Source organism: Chionomys nivalis, chromosome 3 (assembly GCF_950005125.1).
Source record: "Chionomys nivalis chromosome 3, mChiNiv1.1, whole genome shotgun sequence".
Lineage (NCBI taxonomy): Eukaryota > Metazoa > Chordata > Mammalia > Rodentia > Cricetidae > Chionomys > Chionomys nivalis.
The window spans coordinates 7,229,062-7,252,614 of record NC_080088.1 but is presented as its reverse complement, the minus strand read 5'-3'; the positions used below and the strand labels follow the sequence as shown (position 1 = coordinate 7,252,614).

The 23,553-nt window shown below is 46.8% G+C and overlaps 1 protein-coding gene across 1 annotated transcript in view; it reads left to right on the top strand.

Moving 5' to 3' along the window:
• Positions 1–727: 727 nt before the first annotated feature.
• Positions 728–23,553, top strand: part of LOC130871178 (interleukin-10 receptor subunit beta-like) — an 86,296-nt gene continuing 63,470 nt past the window's right edge. The window contains exons 1-8 of the mRNA XM_057764486.1: positions 728–1,014; positions 13,146–13,237; positions 14,245–14,286; positions 14,454–14,486; positions 15,311–15,434; positions 17,346–17,515; positions 20,635–20,801; positions 22,567–22,732. Coding sequence (XP_057620469.1) covers positions 1,001–1,014; positions 13,146–13,237; positions 14,245–14,286; positions 14,454–14,486; positions 15,311–15,434; positions 17,346–17,515; positions 20,635–20,801; positions 22,567–22,732 — 808 coding nt within the window. The 5' untranslated portion in view covers positions 728–1,000. The remainder of the gene's footprint in view (positions 1,015–13,145; positions 13,238–14,244; positions 14,287–14,453; positions 14,487–15,310; positions 15,435–17,345; positions 17,516–20,634; positions 20,802–22,566; positions 22,733–23,553) is intronic.

The window sequence follows — 23,553 nt, the reverse complement described above, 5'->3', positions numbered from 1 at the left end:
ACCTGTGGAAGTGGTCCTGACGCTCCCCGGGGGAGGGGTCAGCGCTTGGCCACCGACTGGGGCAACTCCCAGGCCAGGGGCTTCCAAACAGCATCTAAGTACGTAAGGAAGGATTGTTCTCTATCTATTTCTTGGGGGAGTGAGAGCTGGGGAGTATTAAATAAAGACCCAAGGAGAAGCAGGGATTGGGTTTTGGTATTTATAATTTTTGCTTATACCCTGGGTGAAAAATGACAATCAGAAGAGTTTATAAACAGGTAAGCGCGGGACCCAAGAGAGAGGGTTCATTCGTCCGTGCCTTCGTTGATCGGACCTAGGACCTAGTCCACGCTCAGCAAGTGTTCTGACACTCAGTGACAGCCCAACCCCCTTTTCCTTTGTGTTTTGAGCCAGGGTCTCACTGTACTGCCCAGGCTGGCCTTGATTTTGCTCTGTATCCCAGGAAGGCACTGAATTTGAGATCCTGTCGTCCCGGCCTTGCTCGGAGCTGGGAGCACACACCCGCACCACTAGTTCTGCATCCTGTATATTTGTATCGAATTATTTCTAGACACTAACCTAGGCCCATGAGGAGGCCAAGATAATAAAACACTCCCCCCACCCCATCCGTTATCTCTGGCTCCCTAGACTGTACTTGAAGTGGGTGGGGATGCGGCACTCTAATGGATAAGAAAGTGTCCAATCTGGTGGCCTTGCCCCGGCCTCACTCCGCCCCCGGCCCCGCCTAGCGCCTCATTCCCAGGTCGCCGCTGGTCAAGCGGCTGTGATCGCGAGGCGCCCGCGCTAGCGCCGCCCGGGTCTAACTCCAGACTCGAGGAAGCCCTGCTGCTAGAGGAGACTCTCCGGGTCGCGGAGCCCCTGCCACCACCCCGCGGTCTCCCGCTTTCGGCCTGGGTCGGCTCTCGCCGGCCGCCGCTGCTCGCCGGCCGTGCGCATCAGCGCCTGCTGCCCAGGGCATCTCCGAGGTGGCCCCAGGGACATCTCCGAGGGAATCTGCGAGATGCAGCTGTCCAGGTACTGCGGGGACCGCAGGAACGTGGGTGGGGACCTCAGGCCTCGTCGACTGTAGGGCAAAGGCCGCCTCCCCGCTGCCAGTTCCCGGAATCCCCCTTTCATTTCTCCTCCTCGGGACTCCGCCTCTTCCTGCCTGTGTTCCCTGGAGATTCTGGGGACTCTGGCTCCTGCTAGCGCGCACCCCACGGGCTGCGACCCGGGGGCCGTCTCCACGCGGCGGCTCGCCCTGCACCGGCGCCTTTTTTCATCGCTCCTGCGGTGAATCCTGGTTTTTGTGGGCTCTCCATCTGCCTTCACCCAACCCGCGTCGCCTCACCCTGAGTGTGCACGGGACACCTCAGCACTAGCCACTGTCAGATCCTAAAGGGTCGACGTTTCTCGGGATCCACTCCGCCTTGCCAAGCTGGATTACCCTCTCCAGCCTCTGGGTCCGGGTCTGCGGCATGATCCCCCCCCACACACACACACACACCCGGCCCGCAGCAGAAACCCCAGGATTATTTGCTCACGAGCACACGAGGTCACAGCAGCAGGCATTGGAGTGTCCTGCATCCCGACCGATGCACCCCTGGGAAAGTGGGAGATCGGAGACGAAGGGTCACGGCCACAGAGGCAGAGGGTGGACAGGGATGGGACGTTGGAAAGGCACTGGGTGAAGAATACTGGGGTTATTGGTAGCTTGTTTTTCTATTCCAAGCAGGCCAGTAGTTGCTTGCCGTAAACAGTTGGCCCCGTTGACCCATTTATTTGGTGAACAGGGTTTCACTGGGAAACTTGTGATAACCTATGAACTTTTACGTTTTGATGTTTGTTTGATGTTCTTGTTTTGCTTGGCAAGAGGTCTTACGAAACAGCCTGAGAGTCATCTAAAAAAGGTCTACCCCATCATGCCAGGCCCTTGCCTATCGGTCCTTCTCGGCAGCCTGAGGTGGGGTGGAGATGGTGCGGTAACAGAGCTCACCGAAAGTATGTCTAATTCACCAACACACTAGAGACTGGGGCACGTCGGATGAGGCCCACCAGTTTGTCTCAGGAAATGGCTGTTGTTTCACAAGTGGTCTTTCAATTTTAAGTCATAAAAAGGAAAACCCAGATATGATTTAAAAGGGTTTTTCCCCCCTGTTTATTATTTAAACATTAAAAAGGAGCTGGCGATTAAGTTAGTGATAGAGGCCTTTCCTGGTAGTCTTGAAAGCCCTAGCTTGGATTTCTAGGGCTGCAAATTTAATTAATTATTTAATGTTGAGTTAAAGAAGACCCACTTGGGGTTTGGTTTGGGTAACTTAACAAAGTGTGATGGCCTGGCTGAGAGAAAACCAGAAGAGGTACCGCTTTAGAAATAAGCTACTTTTTCTTTTTCTGTTTTTTTTTTTTATGATTTGTTGGTTTGTTAGATGGTAGTGGGGACTGAAACCATATCTGATGAATGACAGATACTCTATCGCTGAGCCACATCTCCAGCCCAGAAGTAAAACATACATACATACCTACATCTACATCTACACACGAATACACACACACACACACACACACACACATATTTCAGTTACCAGGTGTGGCGGTTCACCATGGAACCTGCAGCCTGTAAGTTCACTCAAAACTCAAGAGAGAGAGAGAGAGAGAGAGAGGAGGCGCTCACAAAAAAAAAAAATTCCCAAATGCCAAAATAATTCTGTCACTCCCTCTGCCCACACAAAGCCTCGCCCGACTCATTTCCTGTTTCATCTCAAGGCCTTCAAACAGTTGAAGAGTCAGTGACACAAATATATTCTTTGATTATTGTTTACCACACACACACATATTAAAATGTCATTGACTTTTAAGATTACCTTAAAAGTGTGTAACCAAGTATGAAAAGTCATTCATACCAGCCTGCCTCATTCCAGGAATGTCAAAGATGTACTCTGTCATCTAGGAAATCTCAGTGTGCGGACATAGGTGCTTATCAGTCCTTTTTGTGGTTTTTTGTTTTTGTTTTTTTGGGTTTTTTGAGACAGGGTTTCTCTGTGTAACAGCCCTGGCTGTCCTGGAACTCACTCCATAGACCAGGTTAGCCTTGAACTCACAGAGATCTATCTGCTTCTGTCTCCTGAGTGCTGGAATTAAAGGTGTGCACCACCACACACAGCTATAACAGTGCTTCTTATCTGCAGCCATCATGACTGCAGGTTGAGCTGGGGCCTATACTCATGTGTGAGCTGTCTTCACGTCATTATCCCTTACACAGAACAGTGTGGTTGTTTGAATGAGATTGACACCCGCAGGCTCAGGTATTGTCACGCTTAGTCCCCAACTGATAAACCGGCAGAGAAGGATTAGGAGGCATGACACTGTTGGGGAGGCTTTGAGGTTTCAGAAGCGCACTCCAGAGCCAGTCTCCCTCTCTTTGTCTCTACTTTCTACTACTATTCCAGAACCTGCCTGCATGCCATGAGGTTCCCCATCGTGATAGTAATGAACCGAATAGTAACCTATCAGAGATGAAACTGTAAGCAAGCCATGCGGGGCTACATAGTAAGAAGCAAAAGAAACAAACCACAAAAACAGAATGAACTGCTGGTGTGCAATCCAGAAAGGAATAAATGAGAAGCATGTCCTATGAGGGGAGGTTGACGACTTAAGAACAGTGAGAGGCAAATCGACCATGGAGAACCTTCAAGGGCCTGCCTTGAAGGCGCTCATCCAGGGTTCAGAAAGAGAAACCCAGATAAGCGTAGGAGCTCAAGTCTGATGGCCGCAGGAAAAGAATCTTCCCTCACACGGTCTTTCTGTTCGTGTGCTCTTTATTCTACTGCCTCTACTGTCTCCTGTCCTAATTGTCTGTAATTTCTTAACTCTAATTCTCCGTCTCAATTCTAATTCCAGTCTCTGTTACAAATCTCTGCTCCAATTCATTCTTGTTCTAATTACTCTACATTTTCTCCTCCTCCTCCATCTTATTTCTTCTCAATCTAGATCTCCTGCCCTTAGAAATTCCCAAGTGTGTGTGTATGTGTGTGTGTGTGTGTGTGTATTCATTCATTAGCAGCAACTTGTTTGTAATACAAAAAACTGCAAAAAAAAACTGCAAGGAAAATTCTCTGGGACATAGGTATTCTTTGAAGATATGTAGCAAAACAAATCAGCTAGTTTGTAGCTAACGACAGCTGCAGCTGTGAGGAGGTCAGGCAGTCCTTTAAAGGGACTGCTACAGGTTACAAAGGGAGAAAACTAAACCATTGAGAGATCTAAAGAAAAGACAAAGAATATGTGCATTATTTTACACGTCTGAAATGCGATTAATAATATCTAGACACAGTTAGTAATGCGATTAATAATATCTAGACACAGTTAGTCAGTTGGGAGCTATTGGTCTCTTGAAGGACTAAGATAGAACAAGGACAGACACCTGCAATACAGCCCTAATTTATCATAAATCCACTAAGGGCCTTAGATTCTACAAAGCCAGAAACCTGCAATTTCATAAGTAAAATCTTAAAAGTTCCATTTGTGATCCAGGACACATGTCTGGCTGGCTGGCTCCATCTGTAAGGCTAATGACAGAGGACAGGCTTCTGAGTTTCTCATCGTGATGTGGAGAACATAGTGTAGAGAGAAGCCATCTTTCTGACCATCCCGAAATGTGTGCATCCATAAAATTGAGATGTATTTATGAGATTACATGTGCACGTTACATGAAAATGCATGGGAGTGGGGAGCTATCATAGCTGTTATTGTACAAACAAATTCCAGACGAAAGCAGCAGTTCTCAGAGTCAGGGCCCTGCCGGCTCTGCCAGGCAGGCCTCCTCCATCTGAGAGTAATTCCTCTGGTGGATTGACATCTGAACCATCAATCGCTATAAGCTGTAGTTGCGTCATGGCCACAGTAGCTCCTAAAAAATGCTCCTGACAGTAGGCCAAGGATGAGGAATGGGGGTGGGGATGAGGTGCAGGAAGGGGTGGATTGGAAATTTTTATTTCTGGAACCAACAGGAAGATGAACACACTAGTTAGCCTAGAAGCCAGTTTATAAACTGGATATCCTTAAACTTTATCTTAGTTTTTGTTTGTTTATTTTTAATTCAGATATTCTTCAAAATTTCTTATTCTTTAAGATTTAACCATACTCTGAGCACTAGAAACTGTTCTACAAGTCAACACAAAACTCTTTAACATTTTATTTTATAATCACCAGGAAAGAAGCAGGTGGGCAGACGTGGCTTTTTCTTTTTCTCACAGAGGAGCAGTAGTCTTTTGTGTGCACAGAGACCAGCAAGAGGGGAAAGGTGCTCCAAGGTTCTGCCCCAGTTGGAGACCAACCCAGGCTGAATGGTTGACGTCACTTGCCTCTCCCCTCCTGGCAGTGAGCAACGTACCAGACACGAGTCTCCGTGGAGAAAACACGCACAGAGTTCTGCAGCAGGCCACACTCTCTTGTGTGCCTTCTCCCTGGCTCTAGTACGAGCTCCTCCTTCAGGGACATGAAGCTGCCCTTGCTCTCCATCCAAGCAAAATCAGGCTGAGATATGAGAAAAAAAGCCATGAGATTCTATATGAGATTCCAACGCACTTCTTCACAATAGCAGTAATGGAAGCCAGCCCCGTGCAGCAGAGAGGGCTGGGAGGCCGAGGAAAGATAGGGTAGCATGCAAGGAGTCTTACTTTAAAATATCTATAAGGGACTGGGCTGTAGCTCTCTTGGTAGCGTGCTGGCCTGGTATGCATGAGGCCTGCTAGGTTTGATCCCACCTACCTGGTGACACGCCTATCACCCTAGCATTCTGGGAGGTGGAGGCAGAAGGATCAGAAACTCAGGGTCATCCTTGTCCATGTAATGGTATATAAGACCTTATCTCAAATACACAGGCATAGGTTTAGTGTGTGTGTGTCTGTGTGTGTGTGTCTGTGTGTGTCTATGTGTGTGTCTCTGTGTGTGTGTCTGTGTGTATGTCTGTGTATGTGTGTGTGTGTGTGTATGATAGCTTTTGGCTGATATATAATTATATCTTGGAGCTGAAGAATTTCCGTACAAGTTAATAAAATGGAATTCATGATGGAATATTGACTAGCCTGGTCTTGTTCAGGTAACCATAGTGAGCTCATAATTGCAGCGAGTCTGTCCTGTGTAGAAGAGTTTTCCCCAGTCCTCCTGCCCCTGGCTCCCTTCCGTGCTTCCCTGAACCTTGGGAGGAGGACACATTATCTAGATGTCCCACTTACTCTCTGCCGTGGCCAGCTGTGAGTGTGTGTTAACCGTCACCCTCCCCGGGCCGCTGCTCAGAGATGCTCCCCTGAGGACCGAGGCTGCGCTCAGACGCTTTGATGCTGTGTCCATGTAGCAGAAGGAGAACAGCCTTTCATCCCTGCTAGAGAAGAAATTGTTTCTTCATGAGAGTGGCCTCAGGGAGGTTGGCTATGCAGCAGTAGACGGCCCCACAGACATTCTTGTATTGGACCCAGTAAGCTATTAAAAAAAAAAAAAGCTGCTGTGAGATTAGCTGAGGGGTTGGGAAGGGTGTGGGTCTGAGAGATCAGCTTCCTATTAATCAAAATGCATCATGTGCATATATAAAGCTTTCAATAAAAATACTGGATCAGCATTTTAAATCACTACAACAAACTCAAAGGTGAGGAAATGGACATGAAAGGCGAGCCTGGATGCAGGAGACTGCACGTGAGTGGAAGACCACAGGGACACAGTCATAGAAGCCATGAGTCAGGGAAGGGCATGGGAAACAGTGACAAAATGAACGTATATATTTCATTTTTAAAATTAGATTTATTCATTTTGTTTTATGTGTATTTTGCCTGCATATATGCATTGTGCTATGTGCATGGTTAATTCCCACAGAGGTCAGAAGAGGGAGTCAGATCCTCTAGAACTGGAGTTACAGATGGTTGTGAGCCACCATGTGGGATTAGAACCCGGGTTCTCTGCAAGAGTAACAAGGCCTCTCAACTGCTGAGTCTTCTCTCCAGCCCCCAAATATGTTTTTTGTTCGTTTGTTTTTTGATTTTTAGAGTTAGGGTCTCTCTGTGTAACAGTCCTAGCAATCCTAACTATCCTGAAAGTAGCTCTTGTAGACCAGGCTGGCCTCGAACTCATAGAGATCTGCCTGCCTCTACCTCCAGAGTGCTGGCCATGCATGGAGGTGGGAGGGGGGGATAAGCAGGATCAAGTCTGGCGGCTGGAAAGGGACACAAACCAAGATGGTCCTCAGGCAGACTGTTCCGGTCAGAAAGCAAAACCTCAGGCTGGGGAGGTGGCTCCGTGGGTCACTTGTCACTCAAGCAGGGGTCCGTGTTCAATCCCCTAGAACCCAGTTTAAAAAAAAGAAAAGAAAAGAAAAGAAGAGTGGCACAGCCCTGTAATCCTAGCTCTGGGTGATTGACACGGGGTGGGGGTGGGGGTTGGCACCCTGGGCAGCCAAAGCAGCCCTATCTGTAGGCGCCAGGCTCCCAGTGAGAGACTCTGCTTCAGCAAAGTGAGGTGAGGCTGCCCTTGAGCATTCTGGCTCTAGGAGCTCGCCGCTCCTGTAGAGTCATCTGTCTCTTTAAATAAGATTTCTTGCTGCTTGCCAAAAATAAACAAAGTGAAAGAGTGATGGAGAAAGACACCCCATATCGACCTCCGGCCTCCACACGCATCCACACACATCGACCTCTGACCTCCACACACATCGACCTCCGGCCTCCGCACGCATCCACACACACGTTGACCTCTGGCCTTCACACGCATACACACACACATCGACCTCTGACCTCCACACGCATACACACACACACACACACGCACATCGACCTCTGGCCTCCACACGCATACACACACACATCAGCCTCTGGCCTGCACATACCAGCGCACACAAACCTGATCACACCTGCACTCAAACCAAGAAAAAGCAGCCATTCCAGTATTTCTCAAGCCTCAGAAGGTGCTGTGAGACTCCTGATGATGGTTTGTTGGGAAGATTAGGTTACTGACCTACTAATATCTGGATCTAAGTAGCAACTTACCTCTGTGGAAAAATCTCCAAGGTTCAGAAAAGGATGTGTGGTCTTCTTGTGACCGTTTTTGTAGCCATTTTTACTTTTTCCATGTTTTTATTTTTTTCCATACCAAAGGATGCAAAGAGGATCCTGGGGGTGAGGAGGTGCACTGGGGGGGGAAGGTGCATTGGGGGATGGGAGGTGGGAAGTGCACTGGGGGATGGGAGGTACACTGGGGGTGGGAAGGGCACTGGGGGGAGTGCACTGGGGGTGGGAAGGGCATGGGGGGAGTGCACTGGGGGTGGGAAGGGCATTGGGGGGAGTGCACTGGGGGTGGGAAGGGCACTGGGGGATGGGAGGTACACTGGGGGTGGGAAGGGCACTGGGGGGAGTGCACTGGGGGTGGGAAGGGCATTGGGGGAGTGCACTGGGGGTGGGAAGGGCATTGGGGGAGTGCACTGGGGGTGGGAAGGGCATTGGGGGAGTGCACTGGGGGTGCTACAGATCCCCACAGGTGTAAAGTGTGGGTTCTGCTTCGGTGAGGACTCTCGGCATGAGTGAATATAGGCCTGACATACTTTGCTCCTTCCTGTCAGCTCCCTCGATCCCTTTTCTAAGGACCCACCCTCCTGTAGCTGGCTGGCCATGTCCTGTGGCCTTCTGGCCATGTTGAGGTATCTGCAGACCTCTGTTGTAAGTCTGCTAGTGTCTGGGGTGGGGGGGGGGGTAATCAACTTGTTCCCACCCAGACTCCAGCCAGTTTCCCATTAGTAAAAGAACAAATGGTCCCAATCCATCCACCCCACCCTGACCTCCTGGCACTTGCCTCTGGAGGGCTTCAGTGGAACAATGAGATCCCGCTTCTGTAACCTAGTTGGCACCCAAACATGGAGCAATAGCATTCCTGAGTCCTGGTTAGCCCATCTTGCTTTGGGAAGAGAAAAGAGCTCAGATCAGAACTGGGGCTTTGTGCCCTGAATGCACCCCCCCATTAGAGGGGGTCTAAAAAACCATAGTCAAAAGTACCTTAGGAATCTTAAGACAGGAGAATGTGAAGCCAAGTGTGGAGTCCTTCTACATCCAAGGCCCTGAGACTGACAGGGGCTGACTCCAGAGAGGAGACAATAGGAGCTCTGTTTTAGGAAGGCCGAGCTGTTTGGGGTCAGGGAGACTTTTCAGGGTCTCGGTTAAGAATTCAGGCAGGACTCCAGCACTGGAAACTAGAGTCAACGAAGAAGGATTTAGTTAGAAGCCATCTGGTATGAAACGGAGCCTGGTTTGCCTGGAACAAAGCAAGGGAGAAGATTTTTCTTGGCCCAGAAGGAGAAGAAGAGTGTGTGTGTGTGTGTGTGTGTGTGTGTGTGTGTGTGTGTGTGTGTATGCATGCATGTGGGAGTGTGTGCTTGCACACATGTGGGCATTTGTGCATGTGTGTATGTGCAGATGTGTGTGTGTGTGCTCCCACTACTGAAGCAACTGAGTCTTGCTTGAAATACATCATGAAAACAAAGACCCATTACCATAAGAAAAACAAGAAGACCAAGGGTACAGGCAGGTGTCCAGGTGCAATGAGTCATCTCAGATGAGACCATGAAAGTGTCCCCTGCATCCAGGAAGGCTCCTAGCCATGCACGCTCTCCCGTGGAGTTGTGATGGGAAGTGATGACACACATCACAAGGCTCTCCCGAACGATGCTTCCACAGGAGAGTGGGGAGGGTGATGGGAAATCTCTGCAAAAGGGCTGAGCTGAATTTTAACCTGGAGTCTCATTAAGTTGTTTGTAGCTTAAGCTGAGTCAGCCGTTTTGTGGTCCTTTTCCTTTTGGTTTCCATCTCAGATAGTTTTATTTTGGAGTGGGAGAACCAAAGAATCTCTCTGTGACCTCTAAGACCTCAGTGAGAGAAAATAAATAAGATCAAATGGGGCTCCTTTCAATCTTAGAAACCCGTCTCACCTTAGAGTGGGGAATGCTTTCGAAAATTCAAATCCCAGAAACTGAGAAAATAAATATAGTCATTCCTTGATAACCATGAACTCCCAAATGATGTACACACACACACACACACACAGGTGAATGCACATGCCAGCACTTGCAATCAAAGGGCAGGCAGAGAACTCTCTAGAAAAAGAAAAAAGAATGTGATTCATACCGTGAATTGCCACGTTCTCATACTTAGAAAGAGTCCCTGCCAAAAAGAGAAAAACATCAATAGAAGTGGAAGAAAGAGCTGACAGAAAAGAATGGTGCGTAGCCTTCAAATGTGTGGAGAGATCCTTGACACCCACCAGAATAAGAGATAAAAACTAATATTAGGAAAGAGGGTTTTTATTTATAAATTTGATAAAAAATAAAACCAAGGTTTGGATGCTGTGGAGAGGCGTGGAAGGCAAACACCTCTGTGAATTGGTACAGCCGTAAAAGCCAGCAGCAAGACAATTTCTGTCAAAGTTAGAATGTTTAGCCCCCCACCTGGGTGCTACTGTTTGTCCCCCAGGCCCAGCTTTTACCGTCTTCCCTTAGGCTCCTGTCCTGCAGGCACACGCCACCGCCCTAGCTGAGTTTGGACATGTGATATAATGACGTAATGAAAGCCCTGTGTCCTCAGTCCCACCCTGAAGCCTCTGTGGCCTGGAGGTGTCATTTCGTTGTCTGTCATACTCTTCAGATGGGATTCTCCGTACAAGCTCCTGCTGGACTTGTGTTTTCTCTTCAATGTCCGAGTAGTGATGCCTCCCCTGTTGCTAGCAGGAGGCCCCGAATGTTCCCTGCTGGTAGGTGCACACCTTGTTCACATGTGTGTAACTAGACGGTATTAAAATCTTCCTGTGCTGTTCCCTGTAATAACCTAACAGATATACCACGGTCTTCGCTCATTTTCTGCTAGACTAATAGAACAGCACAACTGGGTAATTTTTAATAAGCAGAGGTTTGTTTGGCTTACAAGTCTGAACACTGGGAAATCCACTATCACAACCACAGCAGGAAGGACTGGACCGAAGCAAGACCAAATCCCAATACCAAATCCTAAAGTTCCACCTCTGGGATCTAGGGTCCTGGAGCTATTGCAGTCTTGGGCAGCCCTGCCCCTCCAGTTCTGCCTGTGGTACTCTTGACCTTCTCCTTGGACCAGCTCCAATTTGCCACCTTAAGCTTTCCTTGGTGAACATCCCACATTTTTGATGTCTTCGATAACCTAAGCCCATATTACAGTGTGGGCTTGACCCCCACAGCTTCACACGCAGCCTATTCGGGAGATGAATGCTAGAAACACATGCAATACCCTCCTCAGCACTGGTAGAAGACTCCTTTAATCCACGCATTCTTGGGTCTTGCATTCCTCCAAAAACAGCACCACACAGAACACCAAGATCTGCTGCCACCTTGAGATGTAGGCTGGCCTCCCTGTGCCTCAGCTGCTGTCCTAGGCAGCTGTTTTGCAATGGGGCATGGGGAGGGGGGCGGGTACCAGTGGATTCTGTCTACCTCTCAGTGGCCTTCTTTTCCCAGTGGAATGCATTGTTATAGCCCGGAGCGCTCAGTGGGCGGTGTCTTGCCTTTGGGATAACTTTCTTATGATCCTAGTGCAAACTCCCTGGCTTCTCTTTAGTGGCGCTAGCATCTTTAACAGTTGCCAGTGTCACCCACACCCACCTTGCCTGCAAGCAGCTTTCAACGCGCTGCCTTCCTTGCCAGGCTGCATGTTTCTCCGTGGTTTTCGGCATCACCTGTTGCTCTCTTTCAGCACAGACATGGATAAGAGCGGTGAGCAGTAACCATGGCAGCCTGCGTGCGCATCCCATCTTTAATTAAGACCTACTCCTTCAAACAAATCAGCCCGTGACTTCCAACTCAGCCTCCTCAGGCTACAGGCGGAGTCTTTGCCAGACTGCAGCATAAATGACCTTTAGCCAGATTCCCTGGAGAGTCCTTGTTCCTCTCTGAAACCATAGAGTCTCTACTACTTGTGTATCTGAGCATTTTGGCCTTCCAAATCCGTATTAAAGCTTTAAGCACTCAGTAGGCACTTAAAAGCTTCTGTAGCCAAATGCTCCAAAGTCTTCCACATTCCTCCTGAAAACCCTCCCCAAGACTTAGGAACCGCAAGGTCAAGGTTGTAACAGCAATGGCTAGTCTTGTTACTAGTGTTCTGTTTTAGTTACTTTTCTCACTGCTGTAACCAAATACCTGGTGGAGAGGATTGTGTTGGCTCACACTTGGAGAGGGGCTAATCCATCATGGTAGAACCAACGATGGGTGGAGAAACTTCCTAAGTGATAGTGTGTCCATAGAGGCATACTGAACATGAACAACTATATTTTAAAAACAATAGCATTTTCTCTGGTAGGAATACCTCTCAAACTTATTTTTTAGGAGAAAAAGAATTAAGTAGGAAATGGTTGAATATTCTACCTGTTGTCTGAAAGAAAGGGAAATTCATTTAGCCAGGATGGTGGTGCCTGGCTGTAATCTTAGCACTTGGAAGGCTGAGCCAAGAGGCTTACTCAAGTTCAAGCCAGCCTGTGTCACATAGTAATAACATAGGTGCTAGAGAGATGTCTCAGCAGTTAGGTTTACAGAAGATTCAGATTCAATCCTCAGCACCCACGAAGAGAGGCTCATAACTTCCTGTAACTCCAGCTCCTTGGGCCTCCACAGGCGCCCTGCTCACATACATATACCCACACACAGACACAGTCAGATTTGTTAATTTAATTTTTTAATAATTAAAAATCAATTAACCCAATACTCATTGTCTATTCAAACATTTAACCTAAAAAAAATATCTCCTTAGCTAGGGATTGGTACCACAAGCTGGAAGAAGAGCCGAGCAAATTGATGGTCCAGTCCCAAGGAACTAGGGAAGATAAAACCAGGAATTTGGCTGCCTTGTCCCTGCTGGCTTCAAACTCCCTGTGTAGCTGAGGATGACCTTGAACTTCTGATCTTCTCCCCATCTCTCTGAGTGCTTAGATGACAGATGTACCCCAGCACACTGAGTCTATGCCAGGCTGGAGACCAGTCCGGGTCTACCAACAGAACCACATCCGTAGCTCAAATTCCGCCAGTTCTTACTTGCCTTTTATTATTGCGTGTGTGGTGTGTGTGACAATATAATTGGGTGCTTCTGAATTTTTGATCACATCAATATTATTTTTTTCAGATGTGAGAGCAGAGGAAGGACTTACAGACTCACCAGGATGCTTTCCAACCGCGCCTTCTCTGCAGTCAGTCTCTGTAACCTGTGTCTCGGGGGTAAGTGTTACTGTTCATCTAACGGCTGTTAGAGGAGCAAACCTGTGTCCATGTCATCACACACAGCTCTGATGTGGTTTGGCAAACCAGTGTCCATGGCTGGAGGACCCAGATCGCAATGACCAGTATCAGGCACCCTGTGGTTTTCTGCCTGTTAATTTGAGTTAAGCCAGAATAATATAAGCTACAATCATATTAGGGAAACACCCTTGTTTCTAACTGAAGGGTGGTTGCTCTAAGTCTAACCCACAGTGGAGTGGAGAGGACAACCCCTTTATCTCTTCCCATGGACACAAAATTGGAAATCCAGCCCTGAACTTGGGGTTATGCAGTTCATTTATTTATTTATTATTTATTTCTAGCCCTTCATTATAGTTCTATTTTATCCCACCCCTTCTCCTTCTTCCTCTTGACTGTTTCACTGACAGATCATCTGTCCCTTCATTTGTCCTTAGGGACTCCTGAGTGTGACAGTTGTCCCAGTGTAAGGACCCATGGATAATGTGTACCACCCATGGACTCCACCTTCTGTAAAATGCCAGGAATCCCACTCCCCTTAAATCTTTACCAGATCTGGAAATAAATGCCCCCCTTAACTTAAGCCTGCTCCAAGGGGACAGCACTCCCTAGTTCCCATCCCAAACCCCTCTCTTCACCGTCCGCCCTTGGTAAATATCTTTACCTTAAAGTGTATTAGTGAACAGTATGATGACTTCTATCCTGAGAAATGTTTCACATGCACAGCTGCTCCTCAGACACTCTCTTCCTACCCAGTCCTCGCTGTGTCGGGTCCCAGAGGCCTCACCTTGCTTCTGCCCTGATTGCCACAAGTGTTGGTGGTGCCAGTGTTGGCCAGGAACATTTCTGTTCTTCACAGTATTTTTGTTAGCACAAGCAAATCTCAGTGTTTGTGAGTGCACGCGTGTCAAAGGCTCTTAAATTTAGCGTGATGCTGATAATCTGAACCCAGAATAAACATCTCTGTAACTTGTTTTTCTTCCTCCTAGTGTGCATGATCCTACAATTTGGTTCGTCATCTGCTTTTGTTGGTAAGAATTATTCTGAGTTTGGCTATATTTAATGTAAGGGTCAAAGTGTCGGGCTAACAGACAGGGAAAGCTTGATCTCGGGTGTGCTGACAAGCTTATTGGAATCCTTTGTCCAGAAGAGGAGCTAGGATTGCCTAATTGAAGTTTTCATTATCTGTCTCCTATAGCTGCCGCAGAAGAAACATACCAGAACGTTACTGGTAAGTCATAGCCTTGTGGTGACACGTAGATTAATAGAAATAGGTTAATTTAAGATGTAAGAGCTAGCTAGTAATATGCCTGAGCCATTGTCCAAGCAGTGTTGTAATTAATATAGTTTCTGTGTGATTATTCGGGTCTGGGTGGCCGGGAAATGAAAGTACAGTCTCCATTTACAATCTCCTAAAACCATCATAAGGAAAGAAACACTAGCGATCACTAAGACACCCTCTTACAGAAACACTGAAGTTTTAATCTCTCACTAATAAAAGAATGAAGACAGAAAATATGATGCAGACATAGTTTCTCTTTAATATCTCATCTTCTACATACTGGTTTCAGGTAAAGGAAAATACATTTTTAAAACTAGAATTCTTCCTCCTTTTTGTGACCAGGGGAATTAAAGTGCAGTGGGGAACTGAGCTGGGGAAAGGGAGGGAGGAAGAGAGACAGGGAGATAGAGAGAGGGAAAGTCTAAAGTGGGTGGGGCGATTTATGGACCAGTTGAGCAAAGAGGATGAGAAGGTTGTGGAAGAAGCCCCTGGTCCGGAAGGAGTGTGATTATTTGGGAACCCTTTGTCCAAGTTACAGGGTGCTGGTTTCTGTTTGTGAACTTTGCTCCTCTGACAATATGTTGTCGCTAGCTGAATTACTTCATTTCCCATGTCCAGCAGACTTCCTGCATGTTCCAGATGCCATTGTTCTTAGGCTTCCCTGGGGGACGTTGGGTCTAAGCTCCCAAGCGGGAGAGCAATCCTGAATTTCAGATTTCATTTTTTTGTTTGTTTGTTTTCTTTTCTTTCTTTTCACCTCCCGTTCCCTCCAGAGTACCCAAAAGAATCTTGCACTGCGAACCTGATATTACGAAACTTCCGGCTAGTTTTATCATTGGAATTAGAGAACAAGTCGCTCCCACCCACTCACTATACATTTTGGAGCACATTCATGAGGTTGGTTGGTGTTTCATTTTCTTCTCTTGCTGAATGTGTTACCTTTCTTTCATATTGTGCAATTTCTCCCCTCAATATACACACTTTTGGTCCCAGACTTTTTTAAGTTAATTTATGTGTGTGGGGGGAACGTGTGCATATGTTTCCTGAGGTCAGAGGTTGGTTGACATTATATGTCTGCCTCATCCACTCTCCACCTTAAGTTTTGAGGGAGGGGCTTGAGGCTTTTGCTAGGTTGGCTGGCCAGTAAGCCCCAGGGATCCCACAGTCTGTCTCCCCAGAGCTAGGATTGTAGGTGCTGCCTCCGTGTGATGGCTGGGGATCGAACCACAGATCCTCATGCCTTCTGGGCAACCACTTCCCAACTCTTTGTCTTGGATTTCTCTTTTTTAAATTCAGAACCTTAAAGGGTCAAAGTCAAAACACTGATCCTTTCTTAATTAATTTGAAATCTTTAATAACCCAAAGCTATTTGGAGGCAACGTTTGTGTTCATAACCAAAGCCAGATTCTTGTGGTTCACAGTGATCTGTTTTCAGTCACTCTGACATTTAAGGGTCTCACTTCCCATGGGGCTCAAAGTCTGTTGACCATATAATGCTTTCCGTCCACATTTCTTTACTCATGGAGACAGGTTAGATTCTAGAAGCTCTGCAAGCTTGGGTTCAACGTCATTTCGCTACTGACAAGCTTGATACTTAGTCCAGAGCATTTTGTCTCTGCTTAAGGATTGCTACAAGGAGTAAAGATGGAGTTGATGGAGCCTACCTTGGCCCTCTTGCTCCCACGTTCATCTTTCCTGCATCCTTGTTACGACCAAGTAGCTCTTTGAGGAGAGAGTATTGTATATGTAAGCTCTGTGACCTGGCCCAAAATGTCCTTTTCTTGATTATGTACCTGACGTCCAACTGTTAAACTGGCCAGGAGAAGGCAAAGGTCTCTTGTGAATCTCCCTTTCTCCTGACAAGTCTGTTTTTATCTTCTTGATGATCACACATGCTTTTAACCTACCCAGTCTAGTTTCTGCCACTATGATAAAACACCCTGGCCAACAGGAACTTGAGGAAGAAAGGGGTTTATTTGGATTACAATTCCAGGCTACAGTCCATTGTTGAGGGAAATCAAGGCAGGAACTTCAAGTGTCACATCACAGTCATGATCAGAGGAACAAATCCATGGAGCCTTGCTTGCTCGGCTTAAGCTAGTCCCTCAGCTACTTTTTTCTACTCATACAGTTCAACACCCAGGCCAGGAAGCAGGGTCACCCACCTTCAGGGTGCTTCCAACGTCAATTAACAATCAAGATAATCACCTACAGACTTGACCACGGGCAAACTCAATCCAGATAATTCTTCAGCCCTAGGTTCTCCTAGCTAACCAACACTTTCCCTTTCTTCCCCAAGCTTGGTAGACCAGATGTCCATGTTGTCCCTAAACTAACACAGTTCTGACTTAAGACTATGCTCTATGACCTTCAGCCAGAGAGGGAGGTCTTGGTAAAGCAGTCGTAATGACCTGAGAGTGAAAGGGAGGTCTGAGGCCAAGGCCAGGAAAGCCAGCCTCCCTCCCTCCCTCCCTTCCTCCCTCCCTCCCTCCCTCCCTCCCTCCCTCCCTCCCTCCATGCAGCAGATTGCATCCATGAAACAAAGCCCTTTCCTCTAGGCACAGATGTTCAGAAAGAAGCTGGGGACATTATTAAGCAAATAAAGATATAATGAATCCTTAGGGGAAAAAATCCAAAAGAGATTAAAAGTGTGGGGCCAGGTAGAGTTTAACATGTCCAATTTTAAGATAAAGTAAGTGTGGAATATCTGGTCAGAGCCCTGAAGGAATGAATGAGGCCCAGAGAGTGGACTCTCAGAACACATATGCTCAGCTTTTCCTTTTTCATCTTCTCCCCCACCCCACAAAGCACACAAGAAGATCCGAAGGTGCTTGAGAACTGTAGAAATATCACGGAACCATCTTGCGACGTGACAGACAAGTGGAATGACACGCATGCGGTCTATGTTCCCATCATCGTCATTTACAGAGGAGACTCCATGCCGAGCCATTGTGATCCCTATGTCTTGAACACAGACAGTGAGCATGCCTCTCTCTCTCTCTCTCTGTGGTTTGCTACATAGAGAAAGGTTTGCAAAGGTGTTTGACTTGAGAGCTGGGTTGACTCTTGGCCCTGCCTTGTGTGGTCATTGGTTGCTCAGAGCCTCAGCTTTCTGATCTGAAAAGTGGGTCCATAACCTGGTCTTCTCAGATTTTGGGCAGGTTTTCAGCAGTAGCTGCAACTGTTTTCCTGATCTCTTTGCAGCCTTGCAGGAAATGGGGAAGAGCCTGATAGGAAGTGGGGAGGAGCCTGGCAGGAAGTAGGGAGAAGCCTGGCAGGAAGTGGGGAAGGAGCCTGGCAGGAAGTGAGGAGGAGCCTGGCAGGAAGTAGGGAGGAGCCTGGCAGGAAGTGAGGAGGAGCCTGACAGGAAGTAGGGAAGAGGGTTTGTATGTTTCTTTCTAAGCTGTTGTGTCAGTTTAGGCCAGTGTCTTCCTGACTACCACAGCCTGTCTGAGACTATAACCCAATGAAGCTGCATATGTGACCCCTAGGACCCTCAGCTCACAGGGTGGAGTGACCCTTTCTCTCTTTCCCTGTGTCTGAGGGCCACCTCCTGGGCACTTGTGTTAGTGGTTCCAGCTCCTTTATAACTGGTTTCCAAGGTCATGATTTGGTTTTGGCATGCTCTTACAGATCGAGTAGGTGTGTGTGTGTGTGTGTGTGTGTGTGTGTGTGTGTGCGCGCGCGCGCAAACATACTTGGCAAATGATAATGTGCCTACCATGACCCATGATTCAGATCTTACGAGGCATGAGACCACTGCAGTGGTATGCAGGCTTTGGATCACCATTTATATCTGTGCATACACTCACAGAAAAGAGATTGAAGAATAATTTATAGATCATGATAAGGAATATGTATTCAAGTAATAAGTATTTTTCATGATCCAAATAATAAATATGAAAAGAATACTAAAACCTAAGATCGCCAAGTATGGTAATGCACACATGTAATTCCAGCCCCGAAGAGCCTGAGACAGGAGGATTACTGCAGGTTTGAGGTCAGCTTAGGCTGCATAGAATGTAGGAAGTCAGTCGTCAGGGCTACATAGTCAGACCCTTTGTCAAACAAATAAAACCAAACCCCCAGGACTAGAAAAGCAACACAGACCTCCTGCTTTGACACCGTTCTTCTGAACAGATTCAGCCACATGTATTTTAAGAAAAAACAAAAACAAAGCAAGTAACATAAGCCAGCAAGATGGCTCAGTGAGTAAAGGCATTTGTCCCCAAACCCAATGATCTGGTCGGTCTCTACCCACATGGTAGAGACAGAGAAGTTCCCAAAAGTTGTCCTCTGACCTTCACACCTGTGCTATGATGCATGCACACACACATGTGCATGCACACGCACAAATAAAGTAAAAAAAAAAAAAAAAACCTTAAAATAGTAGATGTATTTCTATCAAATATGGAGAGAATAAATAAAACTAAAAACCTTTAACATGTGACGACTCTAACCAAGAATTCCCTATTGATAATTTGTTATTAAAAAATGGCCAAGACAATTGGAGAGATGGCTGGGCAACTAAGAGTACACGGTGTTCCTACAGAGCTGAGTTCAGTTCCCAGCAGCCACAGCTCACAACCACCTAGAACTCCAGCTTCAGGGATCTGCTGCCCTCTTCTGGCCTCTTCACGCAACTGCACTTATGTGCACATTCCCCATAAGTGTGCACACATACACGTAATTTAATAATTTTTTAAAAGCACTTTAAAAAAAATCAATGTAATTTTTTAAGATTTATTTATTATGTACACAGTGTTCAGCCTCCATGTATGCCTGCAGGCCAGAAGAGGGCACCAGATCTCATTACAGATGGTTGTGAGCCACCATGTGGATTGCTGGGAATTGAACTCAGGACCTCCAGAAGAGCAGTCAGTGCTCTTAACCTCTGAGCCATCTCTCCAGCCCCTAAAAGTACTTTTAAAAGGAAAAAGATCCTGGCAGTGGTGGCACATGCCTTTAATTCCAGCACTCGGGAGGCAGAGGCAGGTGGATCTCTAAATTTGAGATCACTCTGGTCTACAAAGTGAATCTCAGGATAGCCAGAGCTGTTACACAGAGAAACCCTGTCTCAGAAAAAAAGAAGACGACACAGAGAGAAAGAAATAGCTAAGGACAAATGCAAAGATTCAGCTCAAGAACACTGAATGACACATTGGTTCTTTTCATAAATATTAAGGATAATCAATTTGTTCAAAACAGTTGGGGTCTAGAACACAAGATTTTAAATTCATCCTGGAAAGGTACGCGGTGAGTTGGAAGAAGGACACGTTAGACTTCGTGGCCCATATACAGGATACAGGCTCTGTTGGGTTGTCCTTCATGTTTTCCTTTGAGATTCCCACCCCCCCAAAAATGCAAAACCATCCAAAAGAAAAAGATCTGAAATTGTAGGTTGTGCCAACATCTAACCCATGAGACATGGTTTTCTAGCCCTTGGGGTAGATAAATATGTTTATGAATTATAGTTAAGTGAGCCAGGAATGATGACTCGTGCTTGTAATCCCGGTACTGAAGAACCTGAAGGAGAGAACTGTGAGTTCAAGGCCAGCCAGGCTGTGTAGGGAAAATCTGGGTTGTTTTGTTTGTCTGTTTTGTTTTTTAAGTAGTTAAGTGGCATAAAAAATGTGGGTTAGAAGGATTTAATTTCCGTGTGTATATTTATGAACATACATACGCATGTATGACAGTTATACGCCCCAGTTAATACTTGTGAACACGTATTTATTCATATACGTACATCATGGAAGTTAATTATACTCAAAGGAAATTCCCACCTGTATTTTCTGCAAGTGTATATTATTGCTATATATTTATGTTGAGTTATGAAGACAAGTCACTTTAAATTTTGTATGTAGAATACAGCTTGAGAACTGGAACTCTGTTGATGTCCATCTCAAATCTGTCTCAATGTGCCATAGGAATGTCATGAATCATTTTACTTTTGTAAACGATTTCACCAGTAAATCCAAACAATGCTATCCAGCTAGAATTAGAAGCCCACTCCCACAGAATGAGCCTTTCTTAGGAGGCGCAACCTTGCGTACCAAAAGACCCACTGGAGCTCATTCTCGTTCTCTTTCCTACACAGTTATACCTGAGCCGCCAGAATTTGAGGTTATTGGCTTCGTGGATCACATCAACGTGACAGTGAAATTCCCACCTGTCACCCCCAAGATATACGGGGAGAGCATATGGGAAGTACTAGGCTCTAAGTCATTTGTCATCGAAGAGCGGGCGGGCAAGAGCATGAGGATGGTAAGTGCTTCCTCGGGTTCAGATCAAAGCAATGCCAAGCTGGCCGTGGATGTTCCTCACTATCTCTTCAAGAGCTGTGTAAAGTCAGGGGAGGGCTGCATATTTCTCTCGTGTTCCACACTCAGCATTGCAGAGAGAGATGGGGCAGGGGTAAGAAGGGGAAAGACATTGTAGCATCTACTGTTACATTTCAGCCACACTTCTTCATGTTCATACCACGAACTGCAGCATTTTAGACTGCTTCAGAAATGAAGTGTGTTGACTGGGATAATAATGACACTGCGGGATGAAAACTATAGACAGCAGGTCTCTTCTTTACTAAAGAAAAATCCTCTTTAAATCAAATTAAATCTTGGAATAAAAGAGGCCATTGGTGTAACCCAGGCAACAGGTGGGAGTAGCCTGGACCAGTTGGCCGTGGGACCTGCCAGTGCTACAGTGTATTTTATAAATGGACTCTAGAGTATGGTAGAGAAATGGGAAAAGTTAAGGCCACAGCATGTTACAGTTGCCACTAGCGGAAGTAATGAGGACTCTGTCTGAAGCTCAGTTAGGTTTTGCTAAATGGGAGATGCCAAGATGGTGTTTAGCAGGAGGCTGTGGCAGGCGGGTCCCATGTCTGGAGTGAAGGGAGGGCCCTTTGATAAGGGTGCCTCTGATGAGTCGTGGGACAGAGCCTGACTGGAATGGGCTTCTTCCCGAAAAGCATGGCAGAGCTCGCTCTCCTCTGGAGTGTCTCTTTTAAAGGGAAAGAATGCTCTGTGGGCTGGGGAAATATGGCCAGCTGCGGTCATGGGCACTCCGGACCTTGGGAGCCTGTCTTATTCCCTTCCCCTGGGAGGTGCCAGCTTCACTGCTGCACCGTGTCCACCCCGCCCCACCGTCTTTTCCATGACTCCCTCCGTGCATGAGCTTGTGTTTTGTTGAGCCATCTGCCTCTTTGTTTAGTAACCCCTCCTCCTCAGGAGAAGCTGATAGAGACACTTCTTACTGAAGACTTGTATGACTATAAGTCCCAACTTAAGAAATTGCTACTGAGAGTGCCCTTGAGGAATTGCGGAATAAGACTTTTTGCAGAGTTAGTATTTGGAGTAGAGGTGGGGCTAAGGGAAAATGGTGATACTGTAGAAAGGGTGTCATGGTGATACTGTAGAAAGGGTGTCATGGTGATACTGTAGAAAGGGTGTCATGGTGATACTGTAGAAAGGGTGTCATGGTGATACTGTAGAAAGGGTGTCATGGTGATACTGTAGAAAGGGTGTCATGGTGATACTGTAGAAAGGGTGTCATGGTGATACTGTAGAAAGGGTGTCATGGTGATACTGTAGAAAGGGTGTCATGGTGATACTGTAGAAAGGGTGTCATGGTGATACTGTAGAAAGGGTGTCATGGTGATACTGTAGAAAGGGTGTCACAGGGGTCTTCATGCCCTTCAGTACTTTTTTTTCTCATCCAGAAAAGGAGTTGATGGGCCAGATGTGGTTTTAAAATATGTGTGCATATGTCTAAACATGTGGTTTGGTGATAAACTGCTTGCTTCTAGAGACTTATAACCCTTTTCACAATTAATCCTATGATGTTTTTAAACCTGTTTACAATTTGAAAATGGGACCTTTAGAGCTCAGAGCTCTCACCAAGGTCTTAACTGATCTCTCTCTCTCTCTCTCTCTCTCTCTCTCTCTCTCTCTCTCTCTCTCTCTCTCTCTCTCTCCTCTCCGCCCCCCTCTCTGTGTGTGTGTATCTGTGTCTGTGTTTCTTTTTACAGCACAATCCCAAAATGAATAACCCCACGGGGAACTTCACCTATGTCCTCCGAGACTTACTTCCAAAGACAAATTATTGTGTGTCCGTTTATTTTAATGCTGGAAAGATGGAAGACACTATTAAGTCCCCCTTTAAATGCACTCTCCTTCCGCCTGGCCAGGAAGCAGGTATGGTTGGGCTTTTAAAATATGTACTTTTGTTTTGATGGAAAATCTGCTGGATGAAAAAAAATCTCCAGTTCTAGTGTGCTAAATGTACTTCTTCCAATAAATGCATGTCACGGAGCTGTTCCTACTGGTCCGTCTCTAATGTCTGCCGGAAGAATAACCAGATGTCTGCTTGAGAAGATCATATCCTCTCTGGCACTTTAAGGAATTCTGGGTTAAACTCAGCGCTGTGTTCCCTTTGGCCATTGTTTGTGCCTAGGGCTAGAAGACTGGAAGTGACTTGAAGCCCTGGCATTGGACGCCTGGGAAGGTACAGGATGGAAACTGAGTCCTAAGAGAGGGAAGGAGACAGCCTTCCTATTACAGACCCTTGAACAGCCAGTACTGTGACCCCAACCTTTCTTTACCTGAGAAGCTGAGTAGCCAGAACAGGGGAGCAGCGGTAGGGAGCATGGGATGTGGTGGTGCATACCTGTACTCTGACCTTCTGGAGGGGAGGGAAGGTGATGAGCTTGAGGTCATCCTGTGCTCCACAGTGAGTTTCAAGCCAGCCTGGGTTATGTAGCAAGACCGTGCCTCAAAAGAAGAACAGTGATGAGAGCTCTTGTCTAGGACGGTCACCAGCTCTCTGGCATCTCACTGAAAGAAAAAGGTTCTGAAAATCCACTGCCGCCCCTCCCCCGCCCACCCTCTCCCCATCCCCCGCCCTCCCCCACCCTCCGCCCTGCCCAGAGTTGTTTTGAAATTCCTCAGCCCCAAAGACAGCCTCCTCAACACTGTCGCCCAGCAGAGTAAAATTAAGGGAACCAGGAGATGGTTCG